At 51.0% G+C, this 16,612-nt stretch overlaps 1 protein-coding gene across 1 annotated transcript in view; it reads right to left on the reverse strand.

Annotated features, from left to right (window-relative positions):
- The window catches only part of ZFC3H1 (zinc finger C3H1-type containing), an 844,920-nt gene that overhangs the window by 540,401 nt on the left and 287,907 nt on the right, over positions 1-16,612 (reverse strand). The window contains exon 18 of the mRNA XM_085652529.1: positions 6,706-6,827. Within this exon, the coding sequence (XP_085508655.1) occupies positions 6,706-6,827 (122 nt within the window). The remainder of the gene's footprint in view (positions 1-6,705; positions 6,828-16,612) is intronic.

Below are 16,612 nucleotides of genomic sequence, written 5' to 3' on the forward strand. Positions count from 1 at the left end.
TTTGCAGCTTGAAGATCTTTCTGGATTCACTATGCTGTGCATTATTCCGCGATCTGGTGGTTGGGTCTGGATTCGTAGTCTTTTTTTTTTCCGTAGCCCAGGTGGGCGTCGACGTCCCACCATTTGGTGTACCTCTCGTGACGTCGGCGTCCTTCCTGCGGAAGTCCCATCTTTGGGGCACCATCTTCGGGTTTTTTTTATATATCCTTTCAGTTTTCTCTTGTTATTTCAGACTTTGTGCTTCCACCCTTTTCTCTCCTGCCTCATCTTCCTAGCGGAGGTGGGTGGGTTCGCTTGTGAATCCAGAAAGATCTTCAAGCTGCAAAAGTACACCGACAGGTAAGAAACTATTCGTATTGCAGGGTGAATCTTTCTGGATTCACTATGCTGTGCATAGATTTTGTAGCGGTTTGTTATCTCTGTGGCGGCTGGGTGGAAGATGAGCGTTGTTCATTGAATACATGTTGAAGCACTTTCTGTCCTACTTGTGCTTCCTTGTTCATCTGTTTAACCACGCAGTAGTGCTTGGTGAACGTGTGCATCAAAGCCCATGTTGCCGCCAGGCAAATGTCTTGAAGAACAAGTTACTTACCTTCGGTAACGATGTATCTGTAAGAAACATTAGTTAGTTAGATTCCTCACCTTAGAATATCCCCAGGCGTCAGACTGGATCCGGAAGATTTTTCGTCAGCAATACCCCTTGCGCGTCGCTAGGCGTCGTCTGCGGCTCCGCGTCCGTCGGCGTCGTGCGCCGGAATGACGGAGTACTTAGACGCCGCCCTCGCGCGCTGACGTCAGTTCTTGTACATAGCTTTCCGCGCCAGGAACGCAGAGCCATGCAAAGACCGACACTGGTGCCAAAAAGAAAATCTAGGGGCCTGAAAAGGATAACCTTAACCCTAGATGTCAGTTCGCAGAACGGGGAGGATGGGTGGGTCGGTGAGGAATCTAACTAACTAATGTTTCTTACAGATACATCGTTACCGAAGGTAAGTAACTTGTTCATCTGAAAGAAACACGTTAGTTAGATTCCTTACCTTAGAATAGATACCCCAGCAATACCATCCCCGGTGGTGGGTCTGCGAACCAAGATCACACCAGAAAGTCCTGGAGGACAGAACGGCCAAAGAAGCCATCCCTCCGGAGAAGGCTGATCAGGAAGCCGCAAGAAGGCAGAGATGGCAGCAAGATAACCTTTCAAGGTGCCCAGAGCAGAGCCCATGCCGGGCCAAAGAAAGAAGAAAGAGGAGAACCTCAGAAAGAGGGGCGGAAAGGGGATCCACAGCCTTTGCTGTGCACCATGCCACAAATTTGTTCCACCGGCAGGCGTATACCGTCTTTGTGGAGGGACGCCTGGCTGCCAGAATGATATCACAGACTTCAGGAGGCAAGTCAAATGGCATCAACTGCCGCCGCTCAATCTCCACGCATGGAGGTGGAGGCTGGACAGGTTCGGGTGGAGGACCGTCCCCTGCTGCTGCGACAGAAGATCCTCCTGAAGGGGCAGACGTATCGGAGGATCGGTCAACATACTGAGTAGCTCGGGATACCAGTACCTTCGCGCCCAATCCGGAGCCACCAAGATGACTTGGGCCCGGTCGTGCCTGATCTTCTTCAGCACTCTGGGCAGAAGTGGTATAGGCGGAAAGGCGTACAACAGACCGCAACTCCACTCGTGACGAAAAGCGTCGCCGAGCGAGTGCCGCCTTGGAAATTCCAACGCGCAGAACTGCTGACATTGCGCGTTCTCTTCGGTGGCGAATAGATCTAACCATGGCTCTCCCCACTGCTGAAAGAGACCTTGCGCCACTTCGGAGTTTAGACTCCATTCGTGATCCATCATGCACCGGCGGCTGAGTTCGTCTGCTCTGGCGTTCAGAGAGCCCGCCAGATGTTGAACCACTAGGGTGACGCCCTGGTGTTCAAGCCACGTCCAGAGGCGCAGAGCCTCCCGACAAAGGGTCCACGACCCCACCCCGCCCTGTTTGTTGCAATACCACATGGCGGTGGTGTTGTCCGTGAACACCTGCACGACACTTCCCCTGACAAAGGGAAGGAAGGCTTTCAGTGCAAGTCGGATCGCTCTCAACTCCAACAGGTTGATGTGGAGACGAGACTCCGCCAGAGACCAGAGGCCTCTGATCTCCGCCTCTCCCATATGGCCACCCCATCCCAGGAGGGACGCAGCCGTCACTACGACATGCTCTGGTTGGGGAAGGGAGAGGCTCTTGCCCTTCACCCAATCGCGGTCCGTGAGCCACCACTGCAACTGCTGTGCAGTGCCCTCCGAGATCAAGACATGGTCGGACAGGTTGCCGTAATGCTGGGCCCACTGAAACTTCAGGTCCCACTGCAGAGCCCGCATGCGCCGCCTGGCGTGATGCACTAGTAGGATGCAGGAGGCCATCAGCCCCAGAAGCCGCAACACTAGCCCGACCGAAACCCAGGATAGAGGCCGAAAGATGGGAATCAGGGCCTGTACATCCCGGACCCGCTGTTCCGGCGGATAGACCCGGAACTGCGCCGAATCGAGAACCGCTCCGATGAATAGGAGCTTCTGAGAGGGACTCAAGTGTGACTTCGGCACGTTGATGGAAAATCCCAGCAAATGCAGGAGATCCGCCGTAGTCTGGAGGTGGGAGACGACTGCCTGGGGCGAGCCCGCCTTCAACAACCAGTCATCGAGATAGGGGAAGACTGGAACCCCAGATCTGCGCAGATGAGCTGCGACCACCGCCATCACTTTCGTGAACACCCGAGGGGCATTGGTGAGGCCGAAGGGGAGCACGGTAAACTGAAAGTGCTCTTGGCCCACCGTGAACCGCAGGTAACGCCGGTGGGCCGGCAGGACGGGGATGTGGAAATATGCGTCCTGCAAGTCCAACGCTACCATCCAGTCTCCAGGGTCTAGGGCAGCTAGAACCTGAGCCAAAGTTAACATCTTGAACCTTTCCTTCCGGAGGAAGGCATTGACGTTCCCGGAGGTCCAAGATAGGGCGTAGGCCCCCTTTGCCCTTCTTGGGAACCAGAAAGTAGTGGGAACAACAACCACGACCTACTTCTGGGCTCGGAACGCGCTCGACGGCCCCCTTGGCCAAGAGGGCCGAAACTTCCTCGTGGAGAGGATTCAAATGATCCCCCGAGATACGGTGGTGCTGCGGTGGCATGGCTGGAAGGGTCGTCTCGAAGGGGAGGGAGTAGCCCCTTCGGACGATTTGCAGCACCCACCTGTCCGATGTGATGGACCGCCAGTGGAGCAGGTGATGGCGAACTCTGCCGCCCACTGGCGTGGAATGGGCCTGAAAGCTCGGACTAGGAAGGCTTTGAGGCGGATGCTGCCGGGGTGGATGTGGGCTGACCTCGTCGTCCTCCAGAACCGCCTCGGCGGAAACCACGTCCGCGACCGTGCGCAGGTTGGTTCTGCGGCTGGTGGCTAGGCGTACGTGAGGAGGCACCCCTTCCTTGGCCTCGAAAGGGGCGAAAAGCGGAAGTTTGCGACCGCGGGGCCGAGAGGCCCAAGGACTTGGCCGTAGCCCGGGAGTCCTTAAAGCGATTCAGTGCACTGTCTGCTTTCTCGCCGAAAAGGCAAGTGCCATCAAAGGGCATGTCCATGAGGGTGCTCTGGACATTGCCCGAAAAGGACGTGGACCGCAGCCAGGCGTGACGTCTAAGCGCCACTGAGGTAGAAATCGCCCTAGCCAGCGAGTCCGTAGTGTCAAGCCCACATCGGATAGCATGTCGCGCTGCATCCCTCCCATCGGCCAGAGCCTGGGTAAGTCGTGTCTGGACCTCCTCCGGACACAGGGGCAGCACGTCCTCCACCGCATCCCATAGAGAGTGGGAATAACGGTCCAAGAGGCAGGCGGTGTTCAAAGACCGCAGGCCCAAACTAAGGGAGGAGAACAGCTTTTTGCCAAACTGTTCCAGCCTCTTGGAATCCCGGTCCGGCGGAGCGGTCGGGAAGGAGGATTGGGAGGTAGAGGCCTGGATAACCAGACTCTCGGGGGTAGGGTGTTGGGACAGAAAACTGGGATCGCCCGGAGCAGGGCGGTGGCGCCTGGAGACGTTCCTGTCCACAGGAGGAACTGTGGAGGGCTTGGACCAAGTGCCCTGCAGAACGTCAGTGAGGGCCTCATTGAATGGCAGCAGAGGCTCAGTGGAGCTTGCTGCAGACTGAAGCACCTCAGTGAGGACGTTTGTCCTCACAGCCACGGCAGGTAGCTCGAGCCCAAGGGCTGAGGCCGCCTTGCGCAGCACCGCAGAGAAAGCAGCACCCTCCTCCGAAGCCACAGTCGGAGGAGAGATGAATCCAGTGTCTGGAGAGGTATCCAGGCCACTGGCCTCCCCCAGTTCATCTGCCCAGTCCTGTGACAGTTGAGCCTGAACGGCCATAGGATCCTCGGATCCCTCCCAGTTGTCCCCATCATCCGATTCCTGGTATGCAGGAGGAAGGATCGGAGCCGGGCGATAGACAAAATGTGTCTCCAGCGGCGCCGAACGCGGCGTCCATCAACGCCGTATCGGCACCGGGCCCGGACCGGGGCTGAACCGGGGCTCGACGCCGAGCGGAGTCGGCGGTGGTACCGGTGTCGACACAGACGGAGGAGGCGTGACGAGGTCGACCGGCGGCGGCGGGGACTCTGGAACGGGTCCCTCGGGCGCTTGCGGCGTCGAGGCCGGAACCGTCAACGGCGCCGGAGCCGCCGGCAGGCAAGGTTGCCCAGTCGGGTCCGCGGGGCCCGAAGGCGCGCCAGCGGGCGTCGACGGCGGAGCCAGGCTCCTCATGGCCGAGAGGAAGGCACTGACTTCTGCCGGCGTCGCGTCAGTCCCAGGGACCGGTGGGTATGGGGGACTTGCGCGGCGCCTGCGGCTCCGCCGGAGCCGCGGGGGTGGAACCACCCTGACCCTCGGCCGAGTCGCGCGACCGGCGAGGGGAGTCCGAAGAGCGGTGTCGCCTCTTGGACTTCTTGGAGTGCTTCGACTTACCCGAAGACTTGGATCCCGACGACCGATGATGACGTCGGCTGCGGCTCCGCGACAGATCCTTGGACCTCCTCCTGGACCGGGATCGAGAGGGGCGAATCTCGAGAAGCTTTCGGGACCGCTCCCGTCTAGCCTTCGAGGTCAGGGCCTTGCAGTCCGAACACGACTCCGCGTCGAGGCCCAAGCAGTAAAGGCACAGGCGGTGATGGTCCGTAACCGACATCAAGCGGCTACAGTCAGCACAGGCTTTAAAACCAGGCATCCTACCGGCACCGGAGTCGAGACAAGATCAAAAAGGATCGAAAAAGTTAGTCAAAAAATGACTAAAGGGGTAGCTCTCCCGGATCTGCGCTTACTGGCGCGGAAAACAGAAGAACTGACGTCAGCGCGCGAGGGCGGCGTCTAAGTACTCCGACGACGTCATTCCGGCGCATGACGCCGACGACGGACGCGGAGCCGCAGACGACGCCTAGCGACGCGCAAGGGGTATTGCTGACGAAAAATCTTCCGGATCCAGTCTGACGCCTGGGGAAATTCTAAGGTGAGGAATCTAACTAACGTGTTTCTTTCAGATCAGAGTTTTTAACATTCACAGCGCTGCTCTCCTCTGCTACTTTCCATGGTAATTCATTAAGTATCACTTAGAAAATATCCAATATATGATCAGAGCCATACGTGGTCTTTTCTAATCAGGATAAAATTGATGACCAAACAAGTTTAAGACTTATCAAAGAGTTAGACACAATCTGATGATATATTACTAAGTGGGTTCAATACCCTAGATCAAGGGACCCTGACATATTGGAGAACATGGAGGCTAAATGACTGAGAACTAGACAACCTCACCAGCGATTGTTTGATCCTTAGGGTGCCTCATGCAATAGCTTTAATTCTATATTTATTACTTCCTCATTCATTTTAAAAGGCGGAATGTCCACTAATATGTAGTTCAATGTTATGGAGCCCTGTAGAACCAGGATTTCAGCTACTGTAGCACACGTAGTGGGTTGCTCTCAAGTTCATTTTCTTCATGCTTATGCTGTTCCTGGCTTAGCTCAATTGAATTCTCCCATGTTCCACCATCATCTCACAACCTCCTTCACCCACTCCTAAAGTATGCTCCTCTCGGCTCCTAACCTGAGGTCCATCCATCATTGTGCCCTCATTGGAATTCTGACTAGGGGCTGGGGACCAGGAGCCACAAGACAGACGAGACCTGTGTGAAGTCTCGCCGGCGGATGACGTTAGTGCGCATGCTCCTGCATTCGCGTCCATATTCTAGTCCGAACAGCAGCAGGAAAATTAATGTATGGAAGTCTCAGATATCTTTTAGCTGGATTTCCTTTGTGAGCCTTAGCATAATCTGAGCCCCAGTGTTTTTAATAAAAGCTCAACTTTCCTTTACATGTCCAATTTGAAAATCACAATTCCCTGTCATTATTAACAGATACAGAGGACAAGCCTCACAGATGAGAAAACTCATTGGAGACAGCATACTGTGCAATTCTTTCTATGTTAGACATTGACAACAATTTGAGACCAAGGGAGACCATGATTTACCTGGAATCTCCTGTCTAGTCAAATGCCAAAAGGAAAAACAATCAGTAGACCACAAATCCTTTTACATGTTGTTCATGTTTTAAGTTTTTGCTTATTTCTATATTTTGGTGGAATACTGGTCCCAAAAGTAAAGTACTGTACCAAACAAAATGTACAACTGACCTGCTGCAGTGCCAATTTCCTCATCCGTGCTTCCCTCGGTGCAGCCAATCAAGCTTAAATTGTAGGAAAGAATGTCTTGAAATAACGCTTTTCGACTTAAGGTACAGTCTCGCATGTGCTGCCTAAAACAAAAAGCAGAAGTGAAAAGACTGAGCAACTATTTATTACCATGAAGAATTGGATGTAAAGCCACAGAAGCAAAGTATTAGCAAAGGTAACAGGTCTCAGCTCAAAGGCCAATCAGCATTACCAATGGTTTTCAGTATGCTGAACAGCATCAGAGGTAGTGGGAGGACTAGAAAACGCTTTTTACTGATGTGGTGCAACACCAGTTAAGAAACTAAGCACAATACAGCAACTGATCAAGTCATTCTGCTACCTTATGGATGCATAATACTGCATAAAAACTGCATATGCTCACCAGCGGAATGATAGACACCATTTTTTTTGACCAGTAAGCAAAAAATAAATTAAGACTGCTTTGCTCAGAAGAGCTGAAATATAAAGGACTAAAAAGGAGCGACCAATGCATGCAAGTCTGTGGCATTTCTACAAAGTGTAGTTAGCAACAAGGTAGCAGAGGGCTGCCAAGGAACAGCAAGTGGTGGAAAGAGGCAAAAAGAAGCGCTCTAGGATAACAGCAGCAAAATGGCGGGCGAGAGAGAGTTAACGTGGTTGGAGAAGCACATGATGGAAAGCGGGGAGAAGAACGTGGATCACATGGGAGAAGCACCCAAGTAGCACACATAGGTACTAGCAACATCCGGAAAGGGAGATAACCGCATAAGAAAAATGGAGCATGGAGAGCATTTGAGGGAGCAGGAGAGAGTACGCCGAAAAACACATGCACTCATGGAGCGCTTAATCAAAAGGTTAAGCATTATTCCCTAAATGAGAGTAATGGAACACAATTCAGCCAATAAAGAGGATGGTAAAGAGGTTATGCTCCAGGTGAGGGACAAACAACTTAGGCTCATTTTGGTGGATTGTTTTATTTAGACTGAATCTGGAAAAAATTTCAGCAAGGCTTCTACACTGGCTTCTTACCACTCTGGAAATGGAGCGCAGCTGCATTTTAGAGCTACGCTTATGTGAGTTACTTGTTGGACTTTTAGGGTTGCATGACGGCACCATGACTTAGCAATGCAGTCTTTGCCATGACTGCTTCTTTACCAAGCATGTTTTTAACCACACGTCTTTACAATGACTTGTTATAAAGGCATGATTGGTAAAGGCATATGCCTAGTAAACATCACACCAGCACCTCGCCATGCGCCCTAAAACCCGGCCCACAACACTGAATAAGACTTCGAACAAAGCCCTACAAACTACCAGACTCCCCGCCCTGAGCACTAAAACCCAGCCCCACTCACCAAGCGGTGTCCTGATCCTTCCTGTTCCAATAAATTCCTGAAAATGGAAGGAGGAAGTTCCTCCAAGTCGCCAACATCTCCCACCAATCGCACTGCTTGCCTTTATGACGCATAGGCCTTTACAACGAAAATTGTGGTATAAGCATGCCAGTGGTACAGGCATGCACGTGGTTCACAACTTTCAGTGCCCTTAGACATGGAATGTGACAATCGTCTGTATCAGTGTGCAAATTCCTACCTTGGAATCTTATTTGACTGAGAGGAATATGCAGTTAGAGTATCCACCAGAAAGAGCGTTACCATAAGTAACTTTCCTCTGAAGGACACTTCTAAATGCAGATTCCTCAAGTGGAGGGTCTGTGGAGTTGATTCTGACCAGAAAGTCTTGCAGGAACGAACAGGCAAAATTTCCTTTTTGTCCGATCTTACTGTTATGCAAGTAGTGCTTCATGAACATGGGCATCAACTCCAACATCACAGCCTTGAATATAGCAAGGACAAGCATTCCACGTACCAACACAGTGGTAAAAATCTTAGCCCTTGTGGAATGGGCTCTCAGTCTCTTCCAGAGGAGTTTATTTGTCCAGTGCATAGCAGATCTTAATGCATATGACTCCCTACCTCAACAGAGACCTCTTCAGTACAGCCTTCCCTTCCTTCACAGAGACCACCACCACAAAAAGCTGATCCGCCTGATGGTCCCTGGTGTAATCTATGTAAAAGATTAAAGTTGATTTGGAATCGGGCATGGCTTGATCGAGAAGCAACATAGCTACTGTAGGAAGCCAGCTCTGTATATACTATACCAAAGTGAGGTATAGTGTGCACAGAGTCCAGTGGAACCCCAAAGGTAGGCTGAAGTAATGTTAGATAGCACCTCACTCTCCAATTGAGGTAGTGTGGTCGAGCAGTAAGGCAGTATCAGAGGACAGAGTTAAGCATTTGTTGTACACATTCAGCAAATGAATTTGCACACTCAAATACCGAACTTCAGACCAATGTTTTTGTATTAAAAATATTCTTTTAGGTATTTTATTTCCTAGAACCAAGCAAGCCTGGTACAGGTAAGTGATAAGTACTTTGCAGTAAATATACAGACTAACAGTTTGGATTGCAACCGTAAATGTACTTTGATTTGATTACAGTAGTGTTACTGATAATGCAATGCTTTTCAGGATACAGTACATATACTTTGAATGAGACTTTCAGTAAGATTACAGGTAAGTTACTTTTGGATTACTTTTCTTACTCAGAGTAGTATACCTGGATACTATTTTAAGACATTTTCTGTACACAGCTAAGTAAAATCGTTTTTGTTCAACAGTACAATTTTAAAGAATTTATTTAGGTTTTCAAACTCGACACAAAAACTTTTCACTGAAAAACAGTCAATGTTATCCTATGGAGGAAAACTGTTATCGATTTTGAGGTAAGTATTTGTTAGTGGGAGTAGAGGTTCTGGGGGTAGACTCAGGGGTCCCCCACGGTCAAGGATGCACTCTAGTTACACCCTCAGTGGCACAAGGGCGGCCGGGTGCAGAGTGCTAAGGTGCAATGTTATCCAAAGGGAGGTAAAGGGACTCTGGTTGGTGGCTGCTGGCAAGCAGGCCACTTGGTTGTGGAAGAAAACCTCCTGAGGTTTAGCTCAGGGCAAATGGAGAAACAAAGTAGCACCAAAGGTGCACCCTCAGCGGCACTAGGGCGGCTGGGTGCAAGGTGTTTCGACGTCAGGCGCCCTGTTGTTTTCAATGGGGACCTCCGATTTGAAAAGACACTGCAGGCTTGGGGACAAAGGTCTTCTGGGTGCGACTTCGAGAGGTAAGTTGGGAAGTTAGGGGTTGGTTAGGCACAGTCGGTTTGGGTACCCTAGGCCGTGGGTCGTTGTGTGCAGGGGTGCCTTTTGGGGTCGGATCTTCTTACCAGCTCCTGGTCGCGGTTAGGGGAGACCTTCTGGTTTTAGGCTGTAGGCATTGGCTGGAGGCTTGAGGCAGGTCAGGGGTCGGGATCACCGTTGTGACCTCATCGTGGTGTTTGCCCACTCGAGCTCGGGCCATGGACGGCAGGAGCACAATGGGGCGGATTTGCGGGGTCTGGCCGGAGACCAAGGTTGCAGATGAACAAATCTGGTGTTAACGGGAGACACAGTCTTTGGGGTTGAAAGCAGGCAGGTCCTCCGAGGTTTCTGGCTGCAGGACACACCAGGAATTCGCAGGAGCAGGTTTGAGGTGGAGACAGGCCGGGAGGGCTGGGGCCAAGTCAGTGGACGTCTTCCTCTTCGCAGTTGCTGCACGGCTGTTCGGTCCTTCTCCTTATAGTTTCTTCTTGTCCGAGGAAGCAAGGTTCAGAGGTGCCCCTAAATACTAGATTTAGAGGTGTTACAGGTAGGTAAAAGGCAGGGACCAATGGGTCCCTTCCCTGGGTGGGTACACCCCCTATTATGCCACCCTCCAGTGGGAGGCGGGCATGAGCCGTCCCTGGTTGTCAGAGTCCCCCACCATGTGCAAAATGGCAGGGACTGGGAGTTGTGCTTCACCTTTCCTCCCCCATCTGAGGGGTGGAGTTGGCAGAGGTGGGCACACCTCTCTTCCTCACTTGTTTGTCTGCCAGTTCTCCCACCCAAAGTGGGGGTCAGAACCAGTGGGGACCAGTTGCTGAAAGCAGCAAGAGGCCCGAGGAAACTCACAAAGGCAGCAAGCCTTTGAAGCTTCCCCTTCGTGAACCCTTCCCATCCTGGGGAGGAGGCTTGGCCCCTCATCCCAGGATGTGCATTGTTTCAGGCACCAGAGAGCAGCAGGCTCTCGACCCAGGGGTCCAGAAACATGTCTGGTAGTGGTGGCTGAAAGCAGCCACTCAGTCTGAACACTAGTGGTGGGTTAGTTTTCAGGGGGCATTTCTAAGATGCCCTCTGTGTGCATTTGTCATTAAATCCCACACAAGCATAGGTGTGGGTGTAATGTGCTGAGAAGTTTGATACCAAACGACAGTTAGTTTCAGTGTAGACATTATGATGCTGTGGAGTTGGTAATGACGAACGCCCAGTGCTCTTAATGGCAGCACTGCACTTACAATGTCTAAGAATGGACTTAGACACTGTAGGGGTACAGGGCTCATGCACCTGTACCCTCACCACTGGTATAGCGCACCCAGCTAGAGCCAGGGCAGTGGTTTGTAGGCATGGTACACAGATGTGTGCCATGTCGACTCTTCACTTTGTTCTGCACCAAAACACGCAGCCTGTGAGAGGGGAGGTGTGCGTCTGTCTCCTCTAAGAGCCTGTCCTGTGGCCAGAGATGCCAATTGGGTTTAGGCTTTAATGCAGTTTTACGGAAAGAAAGGAATATGCTACGTACCAGTATGCATCTGTTCTTGGCATGTAGAGCTGCAGATCTATACACTGTGCATGGACGGCCATCTGGTGTTGGGCCCGGATGTTTGCAGTTTGTTTTTCCTCTTGGAAAGTCTTTGGAAGTCACGAGGTCGGTGACTCCTCCTTTGGTTCGTTTTGCGCATGGGCTTCGGCTCCATCCTCAGATTGTTTCTCGCCAGCAGGGAAAGATGGAGCGTAGTAGTAACAGTAAAGAAACCCATGTGTGTTGTATCTAAATAAGATAGAATGGAACGGATACAGGTAGCCGGGGAGGCGGGTGGGCGTGTATAGATCTGCAGCTCTACATGCCAAGAACAGATGCATACTGGTAAGTAGCATATTCTGTTCGAGGCATACAAGCTGCAGATTATACACTGTGCATAGACGATATAGCAGTACCCAACCCTAGCGGCGACCACCGGCATCCGTTGCAGTTGTTTGGAACAGTGTTTTTAGTACAGCCTGGCCCACACTAGCTTGTTGCTTGGTTTGCACATCTACACAGTAATGTTTTGTGAAAGTGCGGTGTTGACCATGTCGCTGCTTTGCAGATGTCATCTAATGGTATGTTCCCTAGAAAAGCCATAGAAGCCCCTATCTTCCTTGTGGAGTGGGCTTTAGGGGGAACAGATAGCGTTCGTTTTGCCTTGTGGTAGCAAATCTGTATGCATTTTACAATCCACCTAGCTATCCCTGATTTAGAAATAGGGTTGCCTTTATGTGGTGGAGAGAAAGAGACAAATAGCTGTTTGGTTTTTCTGAAAGGTTGTGTTCTTTGGATGTAGTAAAGTAAGGCCCTTTTAACATCCAGTGTGTGTAAAGCCCTTTCCGCAAAGGTTTGAGGTTGTGAGAAAAAGACTGGTAATTCTACCGACTGGTTGAGATGGAAGGGAGAAATTACTTTGGGTAGGAATTTTGGGTTGGTGCGGAGTACAACCTTGTTCTGATGCATTTGGAGAAAAGTTTCCTGTATAGTGAGTGCTTGTATTTCACTAACCCTTCTAAGGGAAGTGATAGCCACTAGAAAAGCTGTTTTCCATGTGAGAAATTGCAGCTCACATTTATGTAATGGTTCAAAAGGCGGTCCCATTAGCCTTGTGAGAACTATATTCAAGTTCCAGACAGGTGAGGGTGGTACTCTGGGTGGAATTACTCTTTTGAGGCCTTCCATAAACGCTTTGATGGCAGGCACCCTGAAAAGCGATAGGTGCTGCCTGTTCTGTAAGTAAGCAGCAATTGCTGCGAGGTGTAACCAAATGGATGTATATGCTAGGTTACACCTTTGTAGATGGAGCAAGTAACATATGTTGTGCTGTATGGACACATTTAGAGGGTTGATTGTGTTGTTATGGCAGTAAACAACAAATCTTTTCCACTGTGCAGCATAGCGTGCCCTAGTAGTAGGGCGTCTAGCTTCTCTGATAATATTCATGCAATCAGGGGGAAGGTTAAGGTATCCGAATTCTAGGACCTCAGGAGCCAGATCGCAAGGTTGAGCTGAGCTGGGTCCGGGTGCCTGATCTCTCCATGGTTCTGGGTTAGGAGGCATGGTGAGAGGTGTAACTTTTGGTGTGGTACTACCGAGAGTTCCAGTAGTGCGGTGTACCACGGTTGTCTGGCCCATGTTGGAGCTACCAGGATGAGCGTGAGGGAATGCTGTTGTAGCCTTCGCACCACTAATGGAATTAGTGGGAGAGGTGGAAAAGCGTATGCAAATTTGTCTGACCAGTTCATCCATATCGCATTGCCTTTGGACAATGTGTGGATATCTGGCGGCAAAGCTTGGGCATTTTTTGTTTTCGTGGGTGGCGAATAGGTCTATCTGTGGATGCCCCCACTTCTGAAAGAACGGGTGAAGAACCTGTGGGTGAAGTTCCCATTCGTGGATCTGTTGCGTCTGTCTGCTGAGCAGATCTGCCATGGTGTTTTGGACTCCTGGGACGTGTTGGGCCAGGAGAAAAATTTTCTGCGGAATTGCCCATCTCCATATGCTCTGTGCTAATTGAGAGAGCTGTGGAGTGTGTGTGCTCCCCTGTTTTTGATTGTAGTACATGGCAGTCATGTTGCCTGTGCGAATGAGGACTGCCTTGCCTGAAATCTGCGTCTGGGGGGATTTTAGGGCTAGGAAGATTGCCAGTAACTCCAAATGGTTGATGTGAAGTAACTTCTGTTGCGGCGTCCATGTGCCCTGTACTGTGAGATGTAACAGATGAGCTCCCCAGCCGGAGAGCGATGCGTCTGTTAGGGTTATTTGTGGAACCGGGTCCAGGAACGGTCGACCTTTGGAAAGGTTTGTGGTGTTCCACTACTGCAGAGAGCGATGGGTGCGACCGTCCACCAACACAAGATCTGTCAGTTGCCCCTGGGCCTGGTTCCACTGGCGCGCTAAGCACTCTTGGAGTAGACTCATCTGGAGTCTTGCATGAGGCACTATGAAAATGCAAGAGGCCATCATCCCTAGAAGTTGCATAAACATTCTTGCTGGGAGAGAGTGTTGAAGTATGAATTATTGACGCAGAGCCTGTATGTTTGCAATCCTGGCAGGATTGAGATAGGCTATGGCTTTTGAGGTGTCTATGGTGGCACCGAGGTATTGTTTTGTATGTGATGGTACCAGGTGGGACTTTTGGTGGTTCACCATGAAACCTAGCTGGTGAAGTAGTTGGATTGTAGCGGCGGTGTGGTGCACACATTGGTCGTAGGACGTGGCTTTTATTAGCCAGTCGTCCAAATATGGGAAGATGTGAATGTGCTGTCTTCTGAGGTGTGCCGCCACTACTGCTAGGCACTTGGTTAATACCCTTGGTGCTGTTGTGACCCCGAACGGGAGCACCTTGAACTGGTAGTGTTGCCCGTCCACTACAAACCTGAGGTACTTTCTGTGAGCATGGTGTACTGGGATGTGAAAGTATGCGTCTTTCAAGTCCAGTGTGGTGAGAAAGTCGTTGTGGGAGAGGAGTGGAAGAACCTGTTGAAGGGTTACCATGTGAAAATGGTCTGAATGTATGTAAGTGTTTAGAGGTCTGAGATCTAGAATAGGTCGTAGAGTCTCGTCTCTTTGGAATCAGAAAGTACAGGGAGTAGACCCCTAAATTTTGCTGATTGATGGGGACTTGCTCTATGGCTTGTTTTTGCAGGAGGGAGATTTACTTCCTGTTTTAATAACGTTGCATGTTCTTGTGACATTGGGCGTTGCCTGGGTGGAAAGTTTGGGGCGGTAGATGTTCATTCTAGGCAGTACCCTGAATGAATAATTTGGATCACCCATCTGTCTGAGGTGATGGTCTCCCAGACGTGAAGGAAATTTTGTATTCTGCCCCCGACCGGAGTGGAATGGTCTGGAGGGAGCGGGGGAAAGTCATTGGGTAGGCGGTGTGGCAGAGCGGGCGGTATTTGTCTTGCCTCTGCCTTTATTATTATTGCCTCTGTAGCCGCCTCTTTAATAACCCCTTGTGAAGGTAGACTGAGGAGGGCATTTGTAGGACGTGCATGCGCTATCTGAGGAGTAGCCTCTACCTGTGCCCCGAAAGGAAGAGCGGCGAAAAGAGCGCCTAGGAGTGTGTGACTGTAGGGATCCCGTGGATTTCGCCGTATCAGTATCTTTCTTCATCTTCGAGGGCTTCATCAACCTTTGGACCAAATAAATGTTGATCGAATGGGTGGTTCAATATGGAGGCTTGCACCTCAGGTTTAAAACCTGAAACTCTTAGCCAGGCGTGGCGACGGAGGAGGACACTGGTGTTTATGGCCCTGGAGGCTGTATCTGCCGCATCTAGGGCACAGCATATAGAGGTATTAGTTATAGTTTTTCTCTCTTGAATCAATTCATTAGCCCTATTTCTGTATTTTTCAGGGAGATGGTGCATGATGGTCTCTAACTCATCATAATGCGCTCGGTCATATCTGGCCAATAGCGCTTGAGTGTTGGCGATACGCCATATATTGGCGGCTTGTGACGCAGTGCGCTTCCCTGACGCGTCTAGGAGCTTGGACTCTTTGTCAGGTGGTGGTGCTTCGCCCGACGCCTGAGAATTTGAACGCTTCCTAGCTGTAGATACTAAGGAATCCAGTGGTGCAGGCCCTTTAATGTATGAAGGATCTGTGGGGGTGGCTTTATATTTTTTCTCTATACGTGGGTTTAATACCCTAGCCCTGACTGGATCTTTAAAAACCTCTGGTGCATGTTTGATTACTCCTTTTAGCATAGGTAGTATAGCAGTAGACCTATGTGCAGTATCAAAGGCATCTAGGAGAAAATCTTCCTCTACTGGGTCAGTATGTAGCTCTACCCCATGATAATGTGCCGCCCTCTGCAGTAGGTGGTGAAAACCTAACAAGTCTTCTGGTGGGGATGGCCTAGATGGATAAAGGTCATCCTGTGGGACATCTGGGATGTCCGGATTGTTATAGTCATCCCATGGGTCTGGGGATCCAGTAGGGGTTGGGTCTTGTGGCACATCTGCTGGATCGTAGTAAGGGTCCCCTTGATCATCATGGTCTGGAGACAGGGTCGGAGAGCGATGAGGCAGGGGTGGAGAAGGTGGAGGTGGCGAAGGTGGAGGGGGTGTAGGAGGTGGGGAAGGCACTCTGAAAGGGGAGGTAGCAGTGTCCTTCCTCTTTGGAGGTGGAGGTGGAGCTGGTTTGTCCAAATGTCTCTTTTTTGAAGACAGTGTCAAATGTCCAGTTTTTGGATCCTTGGTAAGTGTCTTTTGCATAGGATCCGGTGTGAAAAGCTCATGCGACACTGGTTCGGTCGGCGCAGAGGTTTTCGGGGCAGACGGCTTTTTAGGCTTGTCTGTGCCGTGCTTTTTCGGAGCCTCCGATTTTTTGTTCGGTGCCGAGAGAGGCTTCGGCACGGGAGTGTCGGCGCCGAGGGCCTTATGATGTTTGGTCGGCACCGAGAGGCCGGGTTAGAACGCCGAGGGCTTTGGTGCTGAGCTCGGTGTGGAGGTGGAGGACGATTTTTTCTTCGGTGCCGAAGGGTGTTTTTCGGCACCGCTGGTAGGCTTGCTCGAGCCCGAGCTGCCGGAAGGCTTATTAGGCTTCTTTACCGGGCCAGAAGGTGGGGTGTTAGAAGCAGTGTCCTTGGTCTTGCCTAGGCGCGAAGGCGTGACCGAAGCCTTTTTGGGTATCGGCGCGGGTGTGGGAGGGGGTATAGTACTCACGA

This window comes from Triturus cristatus, chromosome 4_1 (genome assembly GCF_964204655.1).
Source record: "Triturus cristatus chromosome 4_1, aTriCri1.1, whole genome shotgun sequence".
Taxonomy (NCBI): Eukaryota; Metazoa; Chordata; class Amphibia; order Caudata; family Salamandridae; genus Triturus; species Triturus cristatus.